The sequence below is a fragment of the Panicum virgatum genome, chromosome 2K, assembly GCF_016808335.1.
Source record: "Panicum virgatum strain AP13 chromosome 2K, P.virgatum_v5, whole genome shotgun sequence".
Classification (NCBI taxonomy): domain Eukaryota; kingdom Viridiplantae; phylum Streptophyta; class Magnoliopsida; order Poales; family Poaceae; genus Panicum; species Panicum virgatum.
In genome coordinates this window covers 65819459-65832275 of record NC_053137.1, presented here as the reverse complement: position 1 = coordinate 65832275, position 12817 = coordinate 65819459, and the positions used below count along the sequence as shown (strand labels likewise).

The window sequence follows — 12817 nt, the reverse complement described above, 5'->3', positions numbered from 1 at the left end:
AAGAGCTACTCCTAATTCGGAGCTTCTGTGAGTTTTATTTTTTATTTTTGAGAGCAAGCTTCTGCGAGCTTTTAAGAGGCCCCAAAGGTGACACTAAAGTAAAGAAGGTGCTATTGATACCGTGTGTGAAACCTTTTTGACTTTGAAATGTAGGCACTAATAATTGTCCACAAAGGGCAACTGTAAAAGTGGCCTAAGAAATCACTGAATCCAACTTATTAGCAAAGAGTGTTTGGAGCTCGGTACTGGCTCCTGCCTTTGCAGGAGGCCTAACGAGCTTTTGGGACAGGCCGGCCGGAACGAAGCGTAAAGGAATGGTGAGCGGTGGTTGGTGACAGCAACTCGCCTCCTTCCTCCCCGCGCCTCCGTCCGCCTATACCTATCGCCCCAGCCTCACTCTTCCTTCCGCTCGAGGCAGGCAGCAGGCTGAGCTGTTGCGGCAGCAGCGAGTTGGTCTGAAAGCGAAATGGATTCCAGGATCTCCCTCCTCTGCTTCCTCTTCCTCGCCGCCTCCCTCCTGCACTGCGCCAGATCTGACAGTAAGTTCATGACTTCTTCAGTTATTCATTTTTCCCTTCACGTCATGCTAGTAGACCGATACAGAAATCAGAGCATCCCATTGCGATATCGCGCTTCCGCCTGTACAATTCGATGGATCTGAAGCATCCCGGTGCCCTTTTGTTTTCAATTCCATTTCTCTGTTTCTTCGCCTGCTCGCGCTGTCTTGGTTGCTGCACTAGTTTATTCTGGAATCTAGAGACTGTACTATTTGCGCATGCTTATTCTGCATGTGCGTTCGGTAGTAGAGCTATTCTGGTGCAGTTGGCCTCTGTGCTTGGCAGGTGCTTGGGTGCGTGCAAGATCTGGTTGATATTCAGAGGTGTCGTTGCGTAACGAACAATAATTTTGTACTAACTATAAGATTACCTGCTACTGCTACACATGTTGCATCGCATTACCCAGTAGTAGCATTAACTAATGGATCGCTCACTGTTGCAACTGATTGAGTGTTGCATTAAAAAAACAAATGAATAAGCTGTTCTTTTTTTTTCCTGAAAGCAACAAGCTGTTTCTTTAGTACCATTGCAGTCGTCATTGATTTGTTTAAAGAAAACATCACTGATCGCATGTTTTGGATATTCACTATGAAAGTCGTTGGCTAGCGGCGGCAGTGGCCGCGCTGCCCGCCCGGGTTCGAGCCCCGTCGGGGCCGAATTTCCGGGTGCGCACCGGGGTTTATCCCCAGAGGGGTACCGGGGTGCATGTGTGCGTGTGTACATGTGTGTGGTGTGTGTGCCCGGCAGGCGCGTCCTCGAATTTCCCGGCAGCCCATCTGCGTTGAGCGCGCGGTCAACGTGGGTGCCCAATTGAGTTCTTAAATGATTCCCTTCCTGGGTGCTTTCAAAAAAAAGTCAAGATCTCCTGGACTCATGTGCACAAAAAATGTACTGTTATGGCATGCTATGTGCCCTATTATGGAGAGCTATGTGGGCATTCACTTTCATGTGGCAGGCTGGCAGCATAAACATCAACCTGACAAATTCTACATAATTTTCTTGATACTGTTTCCAGGCAACGATGCTCAGCTTCTCAAGGGCATCAACAGCTACAGATCCTCGCTCAAGGTCCCGGCACTGGCCGAGAACAAGAACGCGGCGTGCCTAGCCGAGCAACTCGCGAAGCAGTTCAAGGGGCAGCAGTGCACCAACACCACTGGCGCCAACACCGTCATCGGCACCGAGCAGCAGTTCCCGGACTACCCCAAGTACCTGGAACACTGCCACCTGAACGCGTCGGTGACCGAGGACGGCCAGGTGATGCCGGCCTGCGTGCCGGGGTTCGTCCCGGACGTCGTGCTCACCAACTACACCAAGTCGCAGTATAACCGGTTCCTGAACGACAGCCAGTTCTCCGGCGTCGGGATCGCCAACGAGGGGGACTGGGTCGTCGTCGTGCTCAGCACCAGCACAGGCTCCGGCGACTACTCGCCGGCCCCACCAGGCTCCAACTGGGCCGCTCCGGTTCAGCCGTCGGTCAGCCATATGATTCTTTTGTTGGTAGGATTTGTAATTTTGCTGATGAAGTGAGAGGTTGGTCGTACTGATACACCAAGAAGAGCGTAGCTTAACATTGTGTGGTTCATTCTGTATCATTCGAATTTCAGTTGAACTTTGTCTCATCGGCATGTTAAAATTCTTACTTGGAAGAGTGATTACGAAACCGGTTCCCTTATTTTGTCAATCAACCGACTGATTTCCCCATGGCATCACGCAATCAACAATATTTGTTGCGAGTGCCGTGCAATTAATCCAACCAAGCAAGCCGCCGTGGTGCTACGAGCCGCTGAAATCTGCAAGACTGCATCTCGCCGAAGAAGGTGTCGTTGACGGACACCGACCTGCTCAGCAGCGTCGGCTGCGGCCGCGATCGCCGCCGTCGCGTTCGCGGCGGAGCACGCATTGGACGCGGAACAGTAGCGGCTAGCGGCTAGCATCAGAGGCTCAGAGATTTGTTCGGGTTAAACAGCAGCGTCAGCGTGTACACGAACGGAGAGGCGCAGCGGCCTCGATCGAACCCTGTTGAAGCAGTTTCAATTCGAATCGTGGACACGGTGCGAGACCCTGATCGCGCCGCCACTGCCGTCGTGGTCGAGGCCGTCGACGGTGGAGGCCGCCGGCGAGGCGACAGCCTTGCCCCCGTCCTCCGGCGGTCCAACAGCGCCGCGTTCTCCAATCGCCAGCGCGCATCACTGGGCTCACGAGACACGGCCCATGTTGACCACTGGGCTGCTACTTGGGCTTTCATGCCCATGCCGCCATGCGACGTCTATCTCGACCTCCTCAGCTCGGATCCTACCGCTCGTTGCCGATCCGACGGCTTGAACGGCCCCAAGGGTGGACGGTAAATGAAATACCGTCCACCCCGGCCTGGGCGGGGAAAGAGGCACCGACCGTCCCCTCGCCGCGGTCACCGCGCCTCCCGCCGCCGCTCGCTGGCCGTGGGTCTAGGAAGCGGCTGCTCCGTCACGCGGATGGTTCGTTGGGAAAACGCGCATGGAACACTGCTGCCTGGCGCCGCCGCTCGACCGCTCTCTCCGTCGTACCGCAGATCAACGCCTGCCGCCTGCGCCACGGCGGCGAAGCGCAACAGCATGTCTCCTGCTCCGGCAGCTCCAGCCGTGGCAGAGAAGCCGACGCGCGCACTGACTGACCGAAAACTGATCTGAGCTGCGTGAACAAGACCGACGTCTAGCGGAAATTCCAGACAGCCGCGTCAACACCATTTGGAGTGAACTGTAATTGCTTCTGGGGTGCAGGGGCATGGCAGAACCGGTTCAACTGCAGCACACCTGAAAGAAAAGAATGGTTATTCTGTTCTCTTGCCATACATGGTTAAGGATTACGGGGACAGGGGAGGTTAGGTCTGTAATCTAATCTGCACCGTCGGACTCTGTTCATTTTCATTCAGTTTCGGGAGTCATCGCTGATCAACGTCCCCAGGGGTGGACGGCACCCCAGGCTGGGGCACGAGACGCCGACCGCCCCCTCGCCGCTGTCACCGCCGTCCATCGCTGTTGTCCGCCGCACAGACGATTCCTGCAGGAGAAGAACACGCGCCTGGAACAGCTGCCTGCCTTGCCGGGCGCCAGGGGTCATCAATAGACGGCGGCCCGCAGATCAACCGAACGCCAGGCTTCGCGCGACGTCTCGCCGGTGCGCCGCCGCGTCCTGGCCGTCTCCGCCACCGACCGACGGTGAGGCCGAATCAAGCGACCGTGCCGTTCTCTAGCTACCGAGCTGCTCGTTCGCTGCCTTCTGCCAAGCAAATCATGCGATGGCGCCGAGCGCGGAGGCCGCCGGGGCTTGTTCCCAAGGAGGCAACGACGGCTATGGTTATCATGGTCACGCCAGCGTATGTCCGTGATGTCGATTAGGATGCGTCGCAAGAAGACCCAATATTTGTGCGCTTGCATATCAGTCAAGCTGAAGAGAGAAACTTGGAGACCTCGCGATCACCTGAATATCTCAACAGAGGGTGCCTGACACTGTGCCACTTGAACAAGTGCTTTTGTCCATACAAGGTCAAGCTCAACAAAGCAGATACCATGTACAGAAAGGCTCCTTAGCTTGTTGAGCGCGGTGCCTAGCTGCCTCAATTCAGGTGCATGCAAGGTGTGGATCCTGGAACACGGTGGCAATGGTGTGTTATCTAACACATGATAACATGTCGTTTCATGAATAAAAAAACTGAACTACATTAAAATTTTGAAGACACGCCCTCTGGAAAATACAGCAAAAAAATGATTTTTTTTTTGGCATCTTCGCTGAACAGCCTAGCATAAATCAATGTTGCTTCAGTCAATAAAAATAGAGCAATTATTTACAACTAAGCACCGCATCATCAGGAACATCTAAGTTGATTGATTGCAGCAATGGCATGCTCATATCACATAGATTGCAGCTTGCAAGTTGTAACAGAAATTGATTGGATTCAAAGAATGGAATTGAAGAAACAAATTTTCAACACCAACAGGTGAGTATGCAAACAAAGAATTTCAACAGATTACGGACGACTTTTTTTCTTCTCAGCACAAACAAGAGGATACAAAATCATGTCATCTCCAGGAAACATCAACTCATCGAAACTACCCCTGTTCTGCAAGAAACTCATTCCTAATTGTACATCGGACTAGAGAGAGGGGAAATGGTGGTACAATAGTGAATATTAGTCTCATTACACATCAGGTGTTCCCTGCTGAATTGCAGAGGGAGGAAATGTTTCGGCAGCAGGAAAACTGGGTATTGCAGCGTCAGTCCCATGGAAAGGTTGGCCAGCTTGTGGACCACTAAAGTTACCATCATTCATGCTGTTTAATGATGCAGCAGCCGGCTGGACCAGTCCACCGGGTGACATTGGCGACATTGCAGATGTATCAGTGAGTGACTGTGCATGTGCGAGTGAAGGAACAGGAGATACTGCTGGTCCTGATACAGGGACAGGTACAGGTCCGGTTAAAACAGGTCCAGCTGCTCCAGCTGCTGGTGGCAGCACATCGAATCCGGATCTTGATCGGGGCCTGCGTTCCGGTGCTGCACCATGGTCACGGCTCCTGCTCCTGCTGCGACTCCGACTGATGCTGCGGCTCCGACTACGGCTCCAGCTCCTGCTGCGGCTCCTGCTACGTGACCAGCTCCTGCTGCGGCTTCTGCTCCTACTACGGCTCCTGCTATCACTTCTTCTGTCATAGCCTCGTGATCGGCCTCTACCCGGGCTGCGGCTGTAGCTCCGGTCCCTACCCTTGTCACCAAATCCTCGACGGTTATCATATCTTCCCCGTCCATCTGAGATGTACCGGTCATGTGGACCTCGATCAGAACGTCCTCTCCCGCCAAATCCACGACCCCTTCCACCACGTCCGCCAGAGAAATCTCCCCTACCTCGTCCACCAAAACTGGGAGAATCACCCCTACCACGCCCAAAGTCACCCCTGCCACGCCCACCAAAACCAGGAGAATCGCCCCTGCCACGCCCACCAAAACCAGGAGAATCACCCCTGCCACCACGACCACCAAAGCCACCAGGGCTTGCTCCACCTCTACCACCAAAACCACCAGATCCACGCCCCCCTCTACCTCCAAAACCACCGGACCCAGGGCCATCCCGTCCACTGAAGCCACCTGGGCCCTTTCTCCCACCAAAGCCACCAGGACCCTCCCGGCCACCACCAAAACCACCAGGACCCTCCCGGCCACCACCAAAACCATCAGGGCCATCCCGGCCACCAAAACCGCCTGGGCCCTCATGAACACCAAATCCGCCTGGGCCCTCACGACTGCCAAATCCTCCAGGGCCCTCGTGACCGCCAAAGCCTCCAGGGCCCTCCCTAACTCCACCATAACCAACAGGACCACCAATACCTGGATCAAAACGACCACCACCAGGCCCATCCCAGCGGCTCATTCCAGCAGCCTGATTTCTTAGACCTCCAGTAGCACCTCGTGCAGCCATATCCAGCAGCTGTGGAGGAACATGCTGGTTAGCACCTTCCAAGAGTTTCACCAAATCACCTGCATATTTCCAATCCTGTTCAGAGAAGAACGTGTATGAGACTCCAGTTGCCCCAGCTCTTCCTGTACGCCCAATGCGATGTACATAGTCCTCTATCCCAGTTGGGAAGTCATAATTTATAACCACTCTGAAAAAAAAACACATTGTGCAGTAGCAATCAGCAATGGAAAGACAACCAACAAACTAAACATATCATAAAGAATTCGTGAGTGTCAGGCAAGGTGATATTGAGCATCAGAATATCTTTTGAAGTTTTCCATATCTTGCAATAAAAAAGCCTCACCTGATATCTTTGATATCGAGTCCACGAGCAGCAACATCTGTGGCTACTAATATTGGAGCCCTGCCAGTTCGAAACTGATTGAGAACATTGTCTCTTTCAACCTGCGACTTATCACCATGAATGCTCACAGCATTAAAACTGCGACCAATGCCACGAGCAAGCTGATCACACATTTTCTTAGTTGAGCAGAATATGATGACTTTTGAACCCCTCTCTTGATCTCTAAGGATCTGCTCTAGGCGTCGCTGCTTGTCCATAGGTGGAACCACCTCTACATACTGCATATATAGAGGGAGGCTTAAATGGATTATACTAAATAAGAAATAATCACATAATGTAGAGGCCAACACATTGAAATTAGATGTAAAAAAAAAAAGAGAATCATATGCATCCTAAATGAAGGCAAGCATCCAGTACAAAAAAAGGAACAATCATATGCATTTCACCAGAATACCTGAGTGATGGATTTGTTAGCAACAAGTTCATCGATGCTGCCAATGTTGACCTGTACAGGATCTCTTAGTAAATCCCCAGCTATTTTTGTAACCTCCTTGGGCCAAGTGGCAGTGTACATCAGAGTCTGTCTAGTACGAGGAATCTCATCTACGATCTTTCGTATCTGTGGCTCAAAACCCATGTCAAGCATACGGTCAGCCTCATCAAGCACAAGTAATGAAACCTGATGGAGGCTAATCTTCTTCATCTCCAGGATATCATTAAGACGTCCTGGTGTTGCTACCACAATATCTGCTCCACGCTCAAGTTCCCTTAGCTGAGGACCCTTTGAAGCTCCACCATATAGGCACTGAGAAAAATGTACAAATGGCGATTTCAATGTAAGGAATGTGAAATAAGCAACATAGATCTCGAAATAATACACATATTTTACAAGGCAATTAGATACAGAATTCTTTGAGCAAGGCACAGGTTTAATAAAGGCCGTCCCAGGATTTATAGAGCCAACAGCAATTTTGTTTAGAATCACACTTACTTTCAAGTGCTCAGCCAGCTACTATTATAAAAGGCGCTAGGACTGGGCAGGTGGTAGTGGTACAGGCCAGCCTAGTGCCATGATAGCCGCTCAAGCCCCATTGACTTTTTCGAAAGGTGAAGATAGCATAAACTTTGTGAAGAAGCAGACTTGAGTTTATAAGTTTTAAAGCCAATAGAATGCATTATTAACTTTTGATATCTAATAACTATAATGCATTTTCTTACAAGATAAAAATTGTGCACATAATTTCAGGACTATAATTGGCTGTGAGACTAATCAGTGCTTATCATTCTCTTCATCAAGATAATAAAAAAGCATAACGAAAGATAGCAGGTCCGAACTTACTGTGCAGGAGACTCCAGATGATCGACCAAACTTGACTACTTCGTCTTGTATTTGTGAAGCAAGCTCACGTGTAGGGGCCAAAACCAACACTGTAGGACCCAACATCGGATTGTTGTGGCACCTCCTCAAATGCATAAAAGCTGGAATTAGGTATCCCAGTGTCTTTCCAGACCCTGTCTTGGCAATAGCTACTATGTCCCGGTTTTGCAGTGCAACAGGCCATGTTTGAGCTTGAATTGGAGTGGGATTTGAAAAGCCAGCTGCGTGGATCTGAAATGAAAAAAAATGAGTAAGCATCACAAGTGCATGCACATCTGCAGAGATGATTGGTATTTTCCATGGCAAGTAAAAAAACAGATGTTTGCAACTAGAAAGTGTTCAAATTCTACCCTAAGTGAATATGGCTGCTTACTTAAGCAACACAAGGCATGAAGAGGAGGGTCTTTGTTGATTCACAAAGGCAGAGACAAGAAGCAGGAAGCCTCAGCCAGATTTATTAATCTGAAAGAACATCAATCCTCCCCATACTTGTCAGCAGAAAATAGCCACAAGTATTTCACTAGAGTGTCCAGAAGATCGAAACTAGTTACTAAATTAGGATATTCAGCATCACCAAAAAAAAAATCTACGTCAATGAGCAATTCCATATTTTATGCTCAGTACCATAAAAGCTATTTTTTCACTTAAAAAGGAAATCACTTTCAGTGGCCCACCTTGTCTTCTATGTTAAGAAATACAAGAGAAAAAAGGTAGATGATGCATCCATGTGGATCTACAAGTAGAAAAACTTAAATGAAGAGAACATACCTCTCTCAGGATCTCTGGTGGGAATCCAGCAGCCTCAAATGTCATAAATGGAGCAGGAACATTCTCACCCTATATAATTTTGAAGAAACAAGGTAGCATGTCATAGTTTATATGAATTGAGAGAAAACTTAAAAATGTTGGTATAGTGGTTTGGTATAAATATTCAACAAGTGACAGTATAAAAGGAAGAACATGGAGCATAGTAGTTCAACTATGAATAATTAACAGGTGACTGTATAGGAGAACTTGTAAACTGCATGGAATATTCTGCAATCCTACCCTAAACTTCACTGAGTTACGCATAAGGGAACACGCCTGCAATATGACCAGCTGCAGACGCCATGCTTTATGAACTACAAATATTGAGAAAATCAATCACAATATTGAGCTTTTGGTATCTCAGATATATATTTTCTATGCATAGACTAAAACTCTGCCCAGTTCCTGTAGTGGAAATTTTGACATGATTACAGATGTATATATCATGCTTGAAATGTCAGATATGGTATGCCACAAAAAGAAATTCTTTTAAATGTTAGATATTGACACAGAAAAGTTATTCTAAATGCTACACATCAAACAGTAAGTCAACAGCGCAAGCAAATCATTAAATTATTCAAATACACTTAAACCACATGTGGAAAACATATTTCTGTCGACCGTTTTCATTTGTACAGTGAGAAGCCTTTGGAGAACATTTAAAGTTGGAAATGTGTTTTTTTTTTACATAATATAGCCATGCAGTCAAACTCCTTACCATGGCAGTGACTTCATGGTGTTGGCGGTATGCATCGGCTGAAGATATGCCCGGGAAATCTGGGGGACCAAACATTCTAGATGGCGGCCTCACAGAAGCTCCCATAGGCAATGGACCATGATTATGTGGATTTGGCACTGAATGTGGAGGTGCCATGTTATAACCACCAAAATTATCTGCCCGAGGATAAGGTGGGCCATTTCGCATGCCCTGTTGCACAAGTTTTTGAAAAACAAAAGTTGGTGGTTACAAATTAAGAAATGAGGCTAGGATGGGATGAATACATAGAAAGAATTTGATACATTACAACAGTCATGGACATTGTTAGCAGCATTTTCTTCAATTATTTTCATTCAAATATAAATTATAATAATATAGTAGGGGAAATAATTTTCATCCAACATCATAGTGTAGCAGAAAAGTTTAGGTAGTATAATGAGTGAATTTTTTACTTCATTAAGATAAGTTGCTGTATCAAAGATTATTACCAGGGGGTTTTGTGAAGGTGGGACAGCAGCAAGCTTTGGCTGCTGCTGGAGAGTATTTGCCCCATCGAATCTTCCATAAGAGTGAGGGTCATCTCTTTCAAAGTGACCATCCCTATTACCCATCTCGAAACCCATTGGAGGACGAACTGGTGATGGACCAATATGATTTGGAACTGCACCTTGATGCATTTGAGCAGGTGAGTTCATTGAACCCATGTTATTAGTCTCAGCAGGAGATGATCCACCATGAAGATGCTTTGCGGGATATAATGGCCCACTGACTCCAGGTATATTTGGCTGATTAACAGCTCCAGGATATTGATGGCTAGAAATTAACTGCTGGTTTGAAAGCGGAGTTTGGCCACACTGCTGACTAAGTGGTAATGAAAAGCCAGTCCTCTTGCCTTCATGACCTGCATCATCATCCTTCAACAATGGACTTTGTTGCCCATGTGACTGTGGCTGTTTTCCATGCTGAGAGAACTGCAATCCATGCTGCAGTTGGCCTTGTTGAGAGGGCATTTGAAGTCCTTGAGACTGAGAAACTTGCGGCAACTGTGGAGTCTGGGCAGGGTGAAAGCTCGGAGATTGTTGAGGGTGTTGCACTTGATTCTGAGGAATCCTCATTCCTTGCGGCTGCTGACTTTGATTATAAGCACCGTGTGGCATTTGTGGCTGTTGAGCTTGATTGTAGCCAGATTGTGGTATCACGGGCTGCTGACTTTGATTGTAGGAAGGTTGTGGCATTGGTGGCTGCTGACCTTGCCCTTGATTGTAGGCAGCTTGAGGTACCGGTGGCTGCTGACCTTGACCTTGATTGTAAGCAGCTTGAGGCAGTGGCTGTTGGTCTGTCTGATATGGATATGGTGGGCCTTGCTGTTGCTGCTGGGGTTGCATGTAAGGACCCTGCTGGTACGACATATGTTGAGGATGCGGATTCGGGTATTGAGGTGGCTGACTTGGCATGTGTGGCTGCTGTTGCTGCGGATTCGGGTATTGAGGTGGCTGATTTGGCATGTGCAGCAGCTGTTGCTGAAACGGCACTTGCTGAAACGAAGCTTGATGTTGAGGAACATGCTGAAACGGCTGCTGCTGGGTCGGCTGTTGATTCTGCTGCTGCCACCCAAGCTGGCCAGCCTGAGGATAAACTGCCTGGCCAGGTCGCTCCTGGTGTGTCGCCTGCCCAACTTGGCCAAACTGCAAGCCAGGCTGTGAAAAAGCCCCTGGTGCCGGTTCTGGAACCTGTGCAGGGGTCGCTGGTGGAGGACCCGCAGGTAAAGGGGGTACCGCAGCAGCAGCAGCCGGCTTCTCGTACTGGGTCACATTTGTCTCCGGGTTCCAGTAGTACAGTGTCGCGCCATCAATCAGCCCTTTCCAGGGTGCGGGGAGCGTCGGGTCATCAGGGGCAAACCGAGGGCCGGACGCATTTGCAGTGGCTGCGGCCGCCTCCTGAGCCGCCATGTCCAGCGAGAGGAACCCTCTTCTCGCTTCTCCACCCAATGCCTGCCGACCTATGCAGCAACCATGACGGAATTTCCCTGCAAACAAGCAAACCGTTCGTGCAAATCCGTCCTCGGCATCAGGAAGAGGCGAAATTTCCTATCTGAATCAGCTCACAGCCCCCCCCCCCCCCCCCAAAAAAAAAACAACGCTGACGAATCCCGAGCAAAAATTCAACCCTAGTCACGAAACGAAACCACCACACTAAAAATCAATCGAGCCCTCCGAAGGCACCAAACCCAATCTTGGCCAGCGTAAACCCCCCGAGAAAGAAATCGAAGAAACTCGAGAGAAAAAAATCGCGGCCGAATCGGCGGGCAAGGGGGCGGGGGTCCAGGGTTACCAGATTGAGAGGCGGAATCGACGGGTCCGGGAGTGGGGACCGAAACGCGACACCTCCAGCGCCTCCTCCGCCAGGAGAGAGCAGCGAGCGGGCGAGCGAGATAAAACCCTAGCGGCCGCGGGGCGGGGGAGAAGGGGAGTGGGAACCGGGAAGAATCGTTTGCGCTGGCACACGATTTTTCTTCTTCTTCTTTTCTTTCTCTTGACTCGATAATTTGGTCGTGTTTGCTGGTTGGACCTTGGGTTACGTCGTTTTTACGGCGAGGGAAAGATTTGTCCGGTTATTTACGGATAACACCTTCGTGGAGCCTCAGCCCACGACGTGAGCCGTCCGATTTGAGCCTGGTTGTGCCGTTGGCTGCAACGGGAATACGGGATTGCTTTGGAAACGGAGAGGAGAGACAGAGGCAAACAAACACACAGGGAAAAAAAATGTAAGTTACCCCTCCAAACTATAGCTTTTTTTTCGGGTAAAACTATAGCTAATGTTTGAATAACCTCATAAACAATTATTTGGCTCATTTTAACACCCAAACTATGCATTTTGGTTCGAATTATCCTATAATATAATTTGTTTTTTATTTCCCCATGCATAGGTAAAGTCTTAAGCTACATTTTTATAAGATGATAGTACACATCATAACACATCTTAGAAAAAATACTTCATAATTTTTTATCATTATTTTGGTAGATTAGGATATTTAATAATAAATAAATCATTGGAGTTCAAAATTATATGAAAAATAAAGATAAAAAATTATATTTTTTTAATAAGCATTGCGATGTCCACTACTATCCTGCAAAAATTGAAATTAAAATTCAACTTGTGTATGGAGAAATAAAAAAGGTAAATTGTATTATGAGAGTAAAATGGACTAAATTGCATGGTTTAGAGGTTAAATTGAACCAAGTTATAGTTTAGTATGTTATCACTCTGGCTATACTTGAAGAGAGTAAATTAAGTTTTTTCAAAAAAAAAAACATTCACATGATCAGCCTGTTGTATCATTTTCCAATCATGGTAGTCAGGAGGGTCTCTCTCATCGAGAATAACAAGATCCGAACCTTTCAGTATATCATCGATTGCATCACTACTCTAATGAGCCGACATCACATGACATATTGGATAATAACTAAGTAAAGATTGATGTGCAGATTTGTCAAGGTGAATTCACCCCGAGGTACAGCAAAGAAACTGATGGTTGCTTTTGTTATAGACGACATTGCATCAT

The 12817-nt window shown here is 48.2% G+C and overlaps 2 protein-coding genes across 4 annotated transcripts; one reads left to right on the top strand and one right to left on the bottom strand.

Annotated features, from left to right (window-relative positions):
• The first annotated feature begins 161 nt into the window (after window positions 1-161).
• On the top strand, window positions 162-2241 carry LOC120694685 (uncharacterized GPI-anchored protein At3g06035-like). 3 transcript variants are annotated; one of them, XM_039977880.1, is made up of 3 exons: window positions 162-317; window positions 419-542; window positions 1573-2241. In XM_039977880.1, the coding sequence occupies exons 2-3, from the start codon at window positions 467-469 to the stop codon at window positions 2085-2087; spliced, it is 591 nt and encodes a 196-aa protein (XP_039833814.1). In that variant the 5' UTR covers window positions 162-317; window positions 419-466; the 3' UTR covers window positions 2088-2241. The 3 variants fall into 3 exon arrangements, with proteins under 3 accessions (XP_039833814.1, XP_039833816.1, XP_039833815.1); XM_039977882.1 differs by having other exon boundaries at window positions 174-317; window positions 419-539; window positions 1573-2232; XM_039977881.1 differs by having other exon boundaries at window positions 309-327.
• A 2293-nt stretch (window positions 2242-4534) lies between these two features.
• LOC120694681 (DEAD-box ATP-dependent RNA helicase 40-like) lies at window positions 4535-11809 on the bottom strand. Its single transcript, XM_039977875.1, has 8 exons — window positions 11587-11809; window positions 9744-11281; window positions 9256-9465; window positions 8499-8567; window positions 7692-7961; window positions 6807-7157; window positions 6353-6630; window positions 4535-6196 (listed from the first exon to the last, which is right to left on the bottom strand). Exons 2-8 carry the CDS (start codon window positions 11202-11204, stop codon window positions 4735-4737), a joined length of 4101 nt encoding a protein of 1366 aa, XP_039833809.1. The 5' UTR covers window positions 11205-11281; window positions 11587-11809; the 3' UTR covers window positions 4535-4734.
• Between the last annotated feature and the right edge of the window lie 1008 nt (window positions 11810-12817).

Excerpts from the sequence above, each read along its gene's own strand:
- LOC120694685 (XM_039977880.1), top strand. The coding sequence starts at position 467 with ATGGATTCCAGGATCTCCCTCCTCTGCTTCCTCTTCCTCGCCGCCTCC. Across the intron at positions 543-1,572 it reads CTGCGCCAGATCTGACAGTA|GCAACGATGCTCAGCTTCTC; the intron begins AGTTCATGACTT and ends TACTGTTTCCAG.
- LOC120694681 (XM_039977875.1), bottom strand. The coding sequence starts at position 11,204 with ATGGCGGCTCAGGAGGCGGCCGCAGCCACTGCAAATGCGTCCGGCCCT. Across the intron at positions 7,962-8,498 it reads CACCAGAGATCCTGAGAGAG|ATCCACGCAGCTGGCTTTTC; the intron begins GTATGTTCTCTT and ends TTTTCATTTCAG. Across the intron at positions 6,631-6,806 it reads CTAACAAATCCATCACTCAG|TATGTAGAGGTGGTTCCACC; the intron begins GTATTCTGGTGA and ends CTATATATGCAG.